Below are 14,560 nucleotides of genomic sequence, written 5' to 3'. Positions count from 1 at the left end.
TTAAGTAAACCTACTTAAAGCTAATGCAGTGTTACAGCTGTACAATAAATTTTACCTTATTAAGGTTATAAAGTACAATTATTGTTGAAACTGCTTTAAAGAGGTGGTAAATCAACATCATGGAACTTTGGAGGTTTAAATTTGTAGTGCTGTCAGACTGTAATATGCTATACTGATAAGTGTTTCTAAAATTTCATCTGCCCCATTCAAGAGGAGGGGGGACAAAATATTAGAAGCACCATAAAGTACAACCTCTATAATTGTATGACTGCTGAATTAGCTAAGCACACCTAATAACATCAGAGTGTACACCTCAACACATAATGACTCAGGTCCAGAGTTCACTGCTGCACTCAGCAGCTCAATACACAGACAGGTTGTCTTTGCAAGGCAATACAGCAAGGCAGTTTTTTGCTTAGAATAGAAATGCATCCATGTTGTTTATATTACCAGATCAAAAATGTTTGACTTGATCTGTTTTTTTAATGTAAGGTATTTGAGAGCAGGTGTGTTCTGTTCACTACTTATTAAGGTTTTCATGAAGATAGCAATGATCTAAAAACATGAATCGTCTCAGACACACAAAAATTAACAGGGTACAGCTTGGCCGCAGCTTGGACTAGATTTTTGGACTGATTAAAATGTTGTTGTTTTTTTAAATTTAAAAAATTTAAAAATAGACATTTCCCCAAACTAGTCATTGTGTACTCTGGGCTGGCAGGTACACTCTTCTTAAAAGTCCAGTGTGTAGGACTTAGGAGGATATATTGGTAGAAATTAAATCATATAATATGTATGTTTTATTTAGTGTGTAATCACCTGAAAATAAAATTGTTTTGTTTTTGTTACCTTAGTATGAGCCATTTATGTCTACATAGAGAGCAGGTCCTCATTTATAGAGATTGCAGAGTTCATCGCTATGTTTCTACAGTACCTCAGAACAGACAAAACAAACACTGGCTGTAGATAGGGCCATTTGTGTTTTTGTGCTGGCCACTGCAGTTCGAATCCCATCTTTGACGAGCCACATCAAAAAACAAAAGACCTGTTATGGGAAACTGCTTTATTCAGAGGTTTTTACCGTTTTAAATCACCTGTTTGTTTTGGAGAGGAAGAGACCTCTGCTAAAATGTGGCAAAAACTTCCTAATCATCTGAGTCTTAAGTTATTAGAGAAATAGTTGAGCATGCATTAGCAGGTGCAGGCCAACCCGCCCATCTCCAAAATACCAAACAGCATCGGAGAAACAGATTTTTCACATGAAACTGCAATTCTCACCACTAGACTCCACTAAATCCCCCCTAGATCTTACTCACTGCACCTCTAAAACCTCTTTTAAATGTAAACATCTCATACCAGACAGTCTCGCAATATAATACTTTCCATTGGCAGAAAAATCATAAGAAAATGATTTCGTTCATCTACCTATTATACTTCACTGGATAAGACAGATTGCAAATAGGCCTCTTATACTGGTATCAAAAGGGCACAGAGCTTTGAAGCCCCTCTCAGTACAACAAGCCAGCAGACTGATAGGCAGTGAGTCACTTTCCTACCCAAGAAGACAAGGAGTGCAAGGACAAAAATCTCAATTCAGGGAGCATGGGAGAGCTCAGTCTGAATGAAGGCAGCCACACTGGCTCAGCCCTCATTGATTTCAGATTACAATATCATTTGAGTGGGAGTTCAAAGTGTGTTAGCTGCACTCACTTTTAAGACAAATAAATTACACCGTGCTTATGCCAGGTGCCGCGGTGCACCTGTGTGGTGACTGATTAAGGTAACTCCAGTTAGTACCTCTGATGCTGACTAACACGAAATCTGATGAATCACATCTGCACTCAGTATAGCTTCTTTTTTGTCTCTTTAGAATAAAATACTTTGTTTTGCACTGACTTGAAGAGTGAAGGAAGAAGAGGACCAGTAGAAAGCATGCGGTGAGGGAGGTAGGATGAGGGAGCCTCACACATTTAATATAGACAGAAAGAGAGAGGAGAGAGGTAGGGTGGAGAATGGGGGGGGGGGGACACCCACTCTTTTACATCAGACTGACGCACGAGTGCTGACAGAGATCAGATACAAAAGGCCACATCCCCCTCCCCCTCCCCTCCCCTTGAGTCAACTGGAGCATTGGTTGTGCTGACGTGGCCATGGAGTGCCAGCCTTCCAGAGGAAGCAGCCACGGGAAAAACATCAGTCCTCCTCCACAAAACGGCAGGCTGCCACTGATCCAAAAATAGCCACAAACAAGCTGCCTGTTCTGGCAGTGTAAACAGAGGCTACGCAACACTTTGGAAACACCATCATCTCCAGTCAAAATCACATAACCTGTCTTCACCTTTCCGCCTCCTGGGGCAGGCCAACAGGATCAACTGATGTGGCGTGTCTGAGTTGGGGGGCGTTGGATGTTAGTGTGAGGAGATGGGGATAATTGTTCAGGTTGGGTGAAAAAGCTGAGGGATAAACTCCTCAAAGGCCAGACATATACATACATTCATACATACATACCCACCTGTTTCCTCTTATCTAAAAATGGATATAGACCATAGTAACAAACAAACTCAAGTGGGACTTAACGCAGGTGTCTAAGGCATACAATCCAAGCAAACTCTCTGGTTTAATCGGATGTACAAATGAATCCTCAATTAGATATGGAGAATAAAAAGAGGACAAGAAAAAAAGCTTGACAGAAGCTGGCTGGGGCTAACAGAGGGGTGTTAAAATCAAGAGAGGCACATAGGTGGAGAGAACAAAAGCGAGAAAGGTAGAAAGACAGAGCAGAGACAGAATGGTTTCATATGGGAGCTCTCAATAATCTCTCAATGGAAACATGATGAACTGTGAGCCTATAAAGATGGAGCGGGCTTGATTATTAATTAGAGCTAATAAAATGTCTCCATCCATAAATAAAGAGGAGAGAGAGGATGGGCAAGGAAAGGGAAGCAGACTAACTGACAGCAGTTAATAATTACAGCCAAGCAATGGAAAGAGGCTAAATACTGAACTGTCAATAAAACAAAAAAGTACTAATTGCAAGTTAAAACCCTAACCTTGATTTTTTTCAGTAATGACATTGTGGTAAATGGCTCTCTTTTTTGCATGACACATTTTTCTTGCAGGCAGGAAAGATCTTCCATCAATTAGGAGAGTAGTAATTTAAAATAAGCGGAACTTTCTATTAGCAGATTAGGAAGCCACAGATGTGCAAGCTCATCCTCGGCCAGGCTATTTCTCCTCAACATGCCCTTTAGCATCAAACCACCACCAATACAGGCATATAAAGGAGAGGAGCAAGTGGGAAAAAAAGGAAAAAGGCATTCTGTCTTGTTCTGTATGCAAACCAGAGCCTGAAGGAGGAAGCTATACAGTAAACAATTGAACAATTTAATAACAGAGTATTTTTTTGGGCTTTAGTAAACATTGTCTGAATTCCTGTTATTTTAAGCATCCGCACAGCTTTTACAACCCCATTGGCATGAATGACGTTTACAGGAGGGGAGGGAATCCGTAACCTTCATGCTTGTGCTTAATACAGAACATCACAGTGCGGCTGCTGCTCTCAGCCAGACAAACCCAGAACGAGAGAAGGGCCATGACCACAGGAGCTGGATTTTTTAAAATAATGAATTATTTGGCTCCGTTCAGGATATAAAGATTCCATCCTAAAACCACTGTCTCCTCCTATAACTAGAAGCTAACCTCACAAACCCTGTGATACAAAAACAGCTGAATGGAAATGGAATCAACCTGTTCCTCCAAACATCCCACATCTGACTAAACTCAGAAGATAAAGAAAAGTATTTTTCAACCATCCCTCCCTCTTATCATCTTCTATCAGCCACTTTACCTTTTCTCATTCCCCCTTGGTATCAACGCAGCAATGGGAGAATGAGTCACAAGCTCAGTCATTCTTAGAGCTACTCACTGCAGAAGCTGTGAATGAACCGCAGCTCTGTGCATCTGCACACACTTTTGTGTACATGTACTTGGAATTAGGTAGGGGAGGAGTAACCGGCCACCATGTAAACTCACTGGAAGGGTTTAAATAAACAGGGGGTCAGTAGATAAGGAAAGAGAGGAGAAGAGACAGGGTGTTGAAGAACATAATGAGAGGATGAATAAAGGATGGATGTGATTTTTAAAAGGCTGATGCTGATATTTTTTCCCGCTGATATTTACCAACTTAAGTTCGAGATAAGTTGGAAATAAATATTCATGTCTGGAGCTTTGCTCTTGTGAGACTGTAACATCTTTTTTTCAGGACTGAATCTACACAAACAGTTTTAATAGCTCACCCTTTTTGCTTCATATATTTGTAACCATCTGTAAATCCTGCTGAAATGTAAGACTTTTGAAACGATCACCAGATATAAGGCATTTACAGATCATTTTATGTATCCTAAAGACAATGTGAAAAATACATTCTGGTACACAATGTTGAGAGAGTGATTTTGCATCCTAAGGCTCCAATATTGTATTTGGGATTTTGTGGCATCTAGCAGTGAGGTTATAGAACTAAAACGTTTCTTATGTGCCAAGGCTGTAGGAGAACTATAGTGCAAAAACGCAAAGAGCCATTGCTTGATTTGTCTGTTCTTCACTATTGTAGAACAACTTTACAGACTCTATTGAAGAGCACCTGCTCCGTATGTAAAGATAAGTGTCTCTTTTTAAGGCAATGAAAACACAATTCCTAATTTCAGGTAAGTATAAACTAATGAAAACATAGTTATGAATATTGTACACCATTTTTCCCAATAGATGCCCTTAAAGCCTACATATTGGATGTTTAAATGTATTTTTGAATTTTGCCTTTACTTAGAATTCAGACTCCTTTATTTCCACTGATTGAAAAACACTATCATCTAAATTTTTAATTTCACCTCACTATACCTATTGATTATTTTTTCAGTACATGGCAATGTCCACATAATATACGTACTTCTAAAGGCGCCAGTATAGTCCAGTTAAACTACTTCTCAGACAGTAGAGTAGCTTCCGGATGTTCTGTTCACATGTATAACCATGTGCAATCACACCCTAACAGTAGCATTTTTGCTGACTGTTTGCACTCAATCGTAAGACTGAAAACTTGTCTTGAACGTACACATGATGGAAAATGTCCATTACTGTCGCAGTAGTGGAGCTTCCTAAAAGTAAATGTCTCTTGGATTTCTCTCAAAACAGACTAGTGTATTGACATTATGGATACCCCTCACCACACAGTGACAGATGTTCAACAGTGCACGTCCTGGCTGTTCAGTTTCAGGCACAGGGAACATGACAGCCCTAAGTCCCTCTGATATAAAAAAGAATAGCACCATCAGGAATGAGATGAGGTGTTTCACAGCTATAGCACCACAGATAAGAGACAAGTAGGCAGACAGACTGACTGACCAACCAGTATCTAACAGAGAAGAAATATTGGACATGGCTACAAAGTGAGCCAGGTGTATGAATGCACATACTAACATGCACGTGCCCACACACTCTCTCTCTCTCACACACACTCTCTCACACACACACACACACTTTCTCTCACTCTTTCTTTAGCTCCCTGTCGAGATGCCAGAATGGCTGTCTTGGCTTTTGTGGGAGAAGGCACATCTCAATCAGGCTCAATAAGCCCAGTGAAACTAGATGGTGCTCTCAGCCATCAACCAGAGACTGAATCATCCAAAGTGATGTGAATCACTGGCAGGCTAAGTCAGATAAAGAAGTGGATCTAATCAACCCAGTGGTCCTGATGCTGACTTGCCTTATCAGTCACCAAACTTATCAGGTGGTCTATTGCTCGACGCCAATGGTATAGCCTTCAGATCTACAGTGACAGATGCTGAGAAAGGATGACCCAGTAAGCACTGGGGTCAAGAGAGCAAGTCCGCTTACATACAGAACTTCTCTTGTGGCAAGGAGGACAGCTAGGAGCAGCAAGATACTAAATGGCCACTCCAATTAGCCTCCCTTGCTAATGGCCCCTCCTCCAAGCCAGATATCAAAAAAGGAAAATGCCTTCCATAAACTGCATTTACAAGATTGTCTGTTCATAACTGGCAAACTGTCATGCATTAACACGACATAGCAATTACACATATCCATCTGCTAAAAATACATAATTCAATACACAAGTTGGTGTGGGAGGGAGTAAATCCTGAAATATACATGCAAACCATCTCATCCTGGCTTTGAGTCTGTGTCACACTGTCCCTGTCAGTACACACTAGGGTAAAAGGTGAAAGCATGCATATGCACAACTGATACTTAAGTGAATATGGCTAATCTGTTGCTGTGATCACGCAACAAACCAAACCAACCAACCACATACACATACATGCACACATGCCCGCGCACACACTCTTCTTCCTCCCTCCTTGCACCGCAAGCGGTGAGTCATCCCTCTATTCACGTCACTGAGAGATGAGTGCACCCTGTGACAGGCCAGTTAGTAGCAGTCACACTGATCTATGTGGCACCTCTCTCCCTTTGTTTCTCCTCTGATGGAGAGACTATGTATGCTCGCTCCCTATTAGGAAGGTTTACTCAGCTCATAATGGGGGGGCCGGTGTGGGAGCTCAGTGAGACAGGAGTAGGGCGAAGAGTCCCCATGTGAGGAAGCTGTATGATGGCTTCCTCCCAGGGCGGGATCACTCTATATTACTGCTTTTGCTCCTTTGTGTCCTGGATATCTGAGGCCTATTACACAGGTCTATGTCTCATTGTTATTCATATACGTCGCATGCATAGTCAGAGGTTACAGAAGAGAAATACCACTGTCTTTTACCAGTGAAATATGAAACACTAGTCTATACAAAGGTCATTAGATTTATGCTAAAATGTTGAGCGCCTGCCTGCAGTGTGCGCAAAGGGTAGCAATCATTATTCACTCACAAACCTTTATTATGTTGACATCCTTTATTTTTCTTTATTAACTCAAATGGAACATTTAACAGAGAAAAAGAGTGGCAGTGAGCTCACAGAAATGTCAATACACAGAGGGATGTCCGTGGAGCATAACAAACAAAGCAAATCATTTTCAGATCTATGTTTTTGCGGGCAACTACATTTTATCATAATCATTTACAATTATGGCCCCACAGCTCTACCTCCTACTACTCCAGCTGTCTTCTGTTAACAATGTCAGCGACGTGTTAGAGCCAGATTTCATTGTTGCTGTCACAAAGCCAGCCCAATCACCAACAATTGAGGAAAAGGAAATGACTGCCACCAGGACAAATAAGAATGTGTAACACATCTTTCTCAAACACCGCCTTTCTGCCCTAACTCCTCTACCAACACACTGTAATCATACCATATGCTTATTTTACATCACAATAGTATATCAGTGTTTAGTTCATTTTATCATCTGTCAAATTAATCGAGAGGAGCAGCGTGCCAAATGACATTTGGGTGGTACAGCCAATGAGGAGGATTCTTTTTTTCTTTTGGGGCATTTGAGTGTGATAATCCTGGGTAAAAAATGCAGAGGTGACATTCTGTACAGGAAGTGTTAAAATAGAAATTTTGATAAAAATCAAAGGGAATGCATTTATGTGTACATCATCACAGTTACTGAACTGAAGAATAAAAATGATGGTACATTTTTTAGGGTCAGGAAGTATTTCGCCTGTATTCAATCCTCTACATGCATTGCTAATAATTTATCATGATAGGAAGTTACTATGAATATTAATAAATTGAAATACAAATCAATGTGATCAAGCTTAATCAACTCAGTGTCTCTTAAAAAAAACATCATATTTCATTGAACATATTGATGTGCTTCCATAACAGATTCCTTCAAGCTGTACTATTCTCTAATTTGGCTGGAACCATAAAATGCAATTATGTCATTGAGCAGCCTGAGAGCTGTGAGACAGACATGACTGTCATGCTGTTGTCATTCTGGTAAAAATACGTCAATGCTTCATGGCCAATCCCCTTCCCTTTTCACTGCGCACGCTCACTGAAGAAAAAGCTGACTGAATCCGATTGAGGGTGATTACTAGAAATATAGAGGTTGAGCAAAAATCTAGTTGTTAATCAGATTATTCTTACACCTATTACAATCTTACACCTGTTAAGATGATCAAACCTAGGCACCTACATGAAATTTGCTGTTAGCTGCAAGAGTCTGCAAGAGGCAATCTCATGATTAGATGACAATTTTAGGGTGTTAAAATTGGGTTTTACAAAGTCTCCTTGATTTGTCTAAATTTTCTATACATTCAGGCACAAACATTTTAAACTGCCCCTCCTTTGTATGCGTCTTAAGAGCAAGCAAATATTTAATTTAGAGGGGAACTTGTTTAGAGTTTACTGAGGTCATGCATAAATGAAGAACAATTTATTGCACTGAACATCAGGTTGATTTTCATGGGATTTTGCATATTTGCTCATTTGCATACTGTCCAGGCATACCTTAATATTAGGATGTTCTTAATAACGTTGAGATATTCCCTTGAACTGTATCACCCAAACCTACTTATTTTCTTTAACTGATAAATTAATTAATTTAAAACATACTGCAAGAGAAGCCCTAAGCATTGTAAATTATCCATACATTTTCAGGAATTTCGGCAGCCTTATGTGGAGTGTAGCAAGAACGCATTTGTCTGCCTTATGTTCACAATGCCCTGAAACTCACTCTCAATATTGTCTGCTCTTACTGGAGCACTCTCTGCTAGAGCCGTAGTGCTCTGCTCGCTGAAAACACTGTACCTCTTGTAGCATTTCACCAATAAAAGCTACTACTACCAATGATACTGTCAAATGAAATTAGCCCATGCACATGGGCCATGTCTTCATTTTCAGAAAGTGATGCTAGAGCTTTGATCAAAATATTGTACTCATCTTGTTGTTTTTGGGAATGTCATTTCTAAGCCATGTGTTTGCAGTTTAACTGTATAAAAACATATGTTACTACCATATATAAATTTTCTGGAAAGGATGTGCTCTAAAAATTAACTAAGATGTAATTTTATAAACTTTTTTTTATCAAGGTTATAAACACTTTTTACCACAAGGGATATAGAAGTTTACAAATACAATTTATTTTTTACTTTCACAAAGAGTTTAATGAATGAGCATGTACTCAAATATATTAATATAAATATTACAATTATTATTTGTGATCAACTTATTACAAAACAGCTTTCTTACCTGTGATACACTGAAACTGACCATCCTCTCGTCTAATAGTGAAGGCCTCACCTGGGTTTACCTGCACCAGGATTACCTGTGGAGAAACAACACAACATTTGAATATACTATCCAAGTTAGCTTTCACATTTGCTCTACAGTGACAAGTTAATTAAAACGGAAGCCATTTTTGTACATGGTAACTTCACATGTCGACATGTGTAAACTGAAACCCCAGTCCATTTTTTCAGTAGGGCAGCATGATGTATGCAAAAATCATACTGCAATTATTTTGATAACCATTGCGATTGCAATATGAGTAGCATTTTTAGTGGGAATGGTAATTTTTGCATTTCATTTTCACTAAAAAAAACATTTAAAATGATAATAGTAATTTTTGCTGGTGTCTGTATTAAAAAAGCATGTTCGTCGGAAATATGATTTGGAGGCCAGACATCTCTGTAGCACCACAATGCTTAATTTAAATTTGTATGTAGTGACACATTTTATTTTTATCAAAGCACTGCAGCTCCTGCAATTTAGATATTGTATATACTGCGATTTCATTAGTATTTTGATTACTTGTGCAGCACTACTGACAAGCACACAACAGTCTAAAAACCAACTGCATTTGTTGTTAAACTAATGATAGGGCAACCTGAAAATATTATCTTTCAACGGAGAGCATTTCTGTAAAGTGTAATATGTAGGTAACACTGGCAGAGGCAGGTACAAGCAAGCATCAGCAAGAATGCAAACAGACAAAGCTGTCTGTTTTGGGATAAGCCTGCTAGTCTGCTTAAAATATGCACAGTTGACAAAAACCTTTACACAGATACCTTTAAAGTTTAAATCATACCACTAGTTTTCAGGACAAAAATCCATTAAAACAGGCACTGGCTATAAAGTCAACAGGAGGCAGCCTTTTCTGCAGTGTTCACTGTGGTCTCCAATTTAGCTGGGGGGATAAACAATTACTAACAGCACAGATATATATACATATATATATATATATATATATATATATATATATATATATATATATATATATATATATATATACATATATATATATATATATATACTTAGTATATATACTTTATACTTAATATGGGAGACTTACATGTTAACACCAGTAACCACTGCCACAGCTAAACAACTGAATTCATCAATAATGTACTCTTTTTGTGTGAAAAGGGCTTGTTGAATGTAACACACAAGCTCATGTTCGACATCAATTTTCACTGTCAATTTCCAGCGATATCATCAACAGAACCTGGGATTGTTTCGAAAAGGCAGTACAGTATAGTAAACATAGCTTGATTTCTGTTAAATATGTATTTCAGTGAATTTTGGTTGTAAAAAACAAAATTAAAATGCTTAAAAATTAGGAAGAATCCAAACATTGTAATGACTGAAACAAACTAAAACTTAAAATTAAATTATGGTTTGATTGTCTTTCAAAATCACAATATATTTAAACAGCAGCTCATTTTGTAAATCAGTGAGAGGAAATGGTAGGGTTTGCATTGTATTTGATAACTTTCAAAGTATGTGTTAATTCAATGTAACTACTTTTATCTTATACAAGTTATTATGTACAAGACTTGACATTTTCCCTACTGTGCCTGTGAGATAAAAATAACAACCAAATGTACATTTCAGAAACATTCTGATATTGCCTACAAATAAAAAACAGGAATCAAAGGAAGTGATTATTATGTCAACATAATTTCAACGTGGTAAAGAAAATTCTTGACATCTATATATAAAAATATTGTTCGTGTTAATATGTCAAAGAAAAATTCTTCAAAGGATCCATGATTTTTAACTGAACTGATTATGCCCCAAACCTAGTTAGCCTAGATAAAATGAGTCACCACCTTATGTGCAGAAAAACAACCTTGGGCTTTACATGCATTTTTAGGGCTTTTAACCATAAACCAAAAAAAAAACAAACTCTCAACTGTTAAGACCTCCATCTTCCATTCATGGAGTTCATAATGACTGAAATAAAAGGTACACACAGCTACCCTACACTGAGTCATGCTGCTTCTGTCATTATAAAAGACTAGAACATAAAAATTGAACAAGAAAAAGCCTCATGAAAAAGGTTCATTTTGTACAAAAGGAACAAACTTTTTCAATCATTCCATCTTTCTGGCAACATCACCTTCTCTTGACAACAGCCAATTAAAACTAAAATTAGCAGAAGTGATGACAGACTATCCTTTTTCCACTCACTTAAACAACAGGTAAGATTATGTTAATAAAATCAAGATACCCCGAAACTTCTCAAATCTCAAATTCTTTTCGCTCTTTCTTTTAAACTCCAAAAGAACACACATAATCAGGTTTTTGTTGCCCGGCACTGTGTGTGGGCGGTAGTTACCTCACTCTTGTGGAAGTCGCTGTCATAGAATCTACACTCCCCTGGCAAAGGGCTTTGGCTATGGTTCTCTTCAAGCACAGAAATCATCAGCACCTCCATCTCTGACACTGCTCCCATTCATGTGCTCAGCAAGGAGAGGAAAGAGCCCTTTGACTGCCACACACAGAAGCTCATATGTTGATACACACCCACACAGGCAGCGTCAGCAGCAAGTGTAGATGGTGGTGGAGGAGGGGGATGTGGGGCAATGAAGATCTAATTGAATCAAAGTCTAGGCACTTCACAGTCGGGTGTATGTGCATGTTTGTTGTCCACGCCGCTCTGTGAGAAACAAACACCCCTCCTTGGATCATGTCTCCCTTTTCCAATTTAATCTAAAGATTGGAAGTTACAGTGAAATCAATACTGAGACATTCACTGCATGTTCAGAAAAATCAAACAGAAGTAAATTTTGCTTGCAAAAGATCTGACTGATACTTACTGTAGCCCGCATTGCTTTTTCTCATTCAGTCGTCGCTATTCACGCTGTCACAGAGAAAAAGAAAAAGATGCTCCAGGGTCTATCTGACCCTCCACCACTTCACCCAACCCTCATGAGAAATCACATGGCCTGCAATGCTAACACATCTGGCTAGACTGATCCTTTACACCTTCCACTTCCATCAACTCCTGAGCAAAATCCAGAGAGAAGATGACGAGAGGTAAGGAGTGCAGCAGGAGCAATGCAGGCAGATGGGGCTTAGTCTCTCGCGCTGGAGCGTTCACAGAAAGTGTGCCGTAAATCTCATGTTTGCTTAGCCTGGTTCAGCCTCATCTGCTCCATAGCGGCATTCTCTGCAGCAGGAAAGCTTGTTCACTCTTGCCTCTGGCTCCAGTGCAACCTCCCTACTGTCAGTATCCACAGCAACCCCTTCAACAAATAAGCCACAGCGATGTCCGCGCCAAACCTTCAGAGAAGGGATTGAAACCTTATCAGCATTGGCCACTCTCTGGAAAAGGAGGCAGATGAACGCGAGAAAACAGGACCAAATATGAGAAGGATGATGCCTCAGTTTGCTATTCAGTTCCCCTGTTGCCTCTGTCACTGACTGTGTGCCAGCTCAGTTAACGCCTGCTGTGCTCCTTAATATGGTTAATTTCAATAGCATTCCATCAGGGCGTGATCATAACACAGCTAAGCCAGCAATGGTATAAGGGTTCCATAGCGTGGGGAGTCCTTTGTTCTGCCTTTTTTCACAACAACAACAATGGCGTGAGGGAGCTAAGCGACCCACGCAGCTTCTGAGGCTGACATGTACGACTACGCTACAGTCCCTCTCTCTCCCCCCACCCCCCAATACTCTCTCTGGCTCTCTCTCCCATTCACGGAGCGACATGCCATACACCCTCTCTTAATACTCCGATCGATGTGAGAGGAGATGAGGTGGTGGGAGTTCAATTGCAAAGCTCCAGCGTTGGCGACAACTGCACCCTCGAGCCTCCACTGTCTTCAAAGATCACAAAGCAGCCCACTGACAGTCAAAACAGAGACACTATTTGTACGGCGACACAATAAACAGAGCTCACAAGTATTCACTGCTTCTGTAACATCTGTCCTCATTCATTCTGAATGGATCACTTCTTAAAGCGACAGTGCTGATCACTTGATCAGCATGTGCCAAGTTAAGATTCTCTGCGTCACTGATACTGCTGCACAAGGGGTACACCTAAGGCACATCCTCCACAAAATTAAATCCTACATTTTACATGAAATAAAATGAAGCGTAGCACAGTATAGTAAACACAGCTTGATTTCTGTTAAATATGTATTTCAGTGAATTTTGGTTGTAAAAAACAAAATTAAAATGCTTAAAAATTAGGAAGAATCCAAACATTGTAATGACTGAAACAAACTAAAACTTAAAATTAAATTATGGTTTGATTGTCTTTCAAAATCACAATATATTTAAACAGCAGCTCATTTTGTAAATCAGTGAGAGGAAATTGTTGAGTTTGCATTGTATTTGATAACTTTCAAAGTGTGTGTTAATGCAATGTAACTACTTTTATCTTATACAAGTTATTATGTACAAGACTTGACATTTTCCCTACTGTGCCTGTGAGATAAAAATAACAACCACATGTACATTTCAGAAACATTCTGATATTGCCTACAAATAAAAAACAGGAATCAAAGGAAGTGATTATTATGTCAACATAATTTCAACGTGGTAAAGAAAATTCTTGACATCTATATATAAAAATATTGTTCGTGTTAATATGTCAAAGAAAAATTCTTCAAAGGATCCATGATTTTTAACTGAACTGATTATGCCCCAAACCTAGTTAGCCTAGATAAAATGAGTCACCACCTTATGTGCAGAAAAACAACCTTGGGCTTTACATGCATTTTTAGGGCTCTTAACCATAAACCAAAAAAAAACAAAATCTCAACTGTTAAGACCTCCATCTTCCATTCATGGAGTTCATAATGACTGAAATAAAAGGTACACACAGCTACCCTACACTGAGTCATGCTGCTTCTGTCATTATAAAAAATCCTACGCTTCATTTTATTCCAAAATAAAAATGAAAAATGTAAAATGAAAAGGGATGGATTTGAAAAATTTGATAAATATAGCAGCAGTGATCAGTGATCATAAAGTACTAACCACTCTAATAAAGAACATACAGTAATAAGAGGTTAACATTTTGCAGTGATCTGTTGTGGTCATTGTGCCAAGTTTTTTTTTCTAACTACAAATAAAGAATGGACTAATTCACAGTGAAATAAGGACAGCGCCCCCCATGGGCTAACACCTAAAACACAAGTGACAACAAACCAAACATGCAATTTTTAGATGTGCCACTTTTCTGTATTTTTAGCAGTGAAAACAGGGAAAACCAAGATAATTATAGACAATTTTATCTAAATTGATAGTGACTAAAACCCACAGCAAAATAAATCAACTCCTGAGATGCTAAGGCAGAAGATGTCAGCAGCCTCAGCAACTAAATAAAACAGAGTAAACCTTTAACTTGTGCAATCCT

General features: G+C 38.8%; 1 protein-coding gene across 3 annotated transcripts in view; it reads right to left on the bottom strand.

Moving 5' to 3' along the window:
- fndc3a (fibronectin type III domain containing 3A) overlaps positions 1–14,560 on the bottom strand; it is a 54,601-nt gene that overhangs the window by 27,016 nt on the left and 13,025 nt on the right. Inside the window, exons 1-2 of one of the 3 annotated variants that reach the window (XM_088079176.1) lie at positions 12,012–12,514; positions 9,160–9,235 (exon numbers count right to left, since the gene is read on the bottom strand). In XM_088079176.1, coding sequence (XP_087935302.1) covers positions 9,160–9,235; positions 12,012–12,023 — 88 coding nt within the window. In that variant the 5' untranslated portion in view covers positions 12,024–12,514. Of the gene's footprint in view, positions 1–9,159; positions 9,236–11,530; positions 11,663–12,011; positions 12,515–14,560 lie in introns of those variants that run through there. The other 2 variants (XM_088079175.1, XM_042486327.2) reach the window with 2 other exon arrangements.

Source organism: Plectropomus leopardus, chromosome 6 (genome assembly GCF_026936395.1).
Source record: "Plectropomus leopardus strain MGB_pleo_1.0 chromosome 6, ASM2693639v1, whole genome shotgun sequence".
NCBI classification, from domain to species: Eukaryota; Metazoa; Chordata; class Actinopteri; order Perciformes; family Serranidae; genus Plectropomus; species Plectropomus leopardus.
This window is presented reverse-complemented; position numbering and strand designations above follow the sequence as displayed.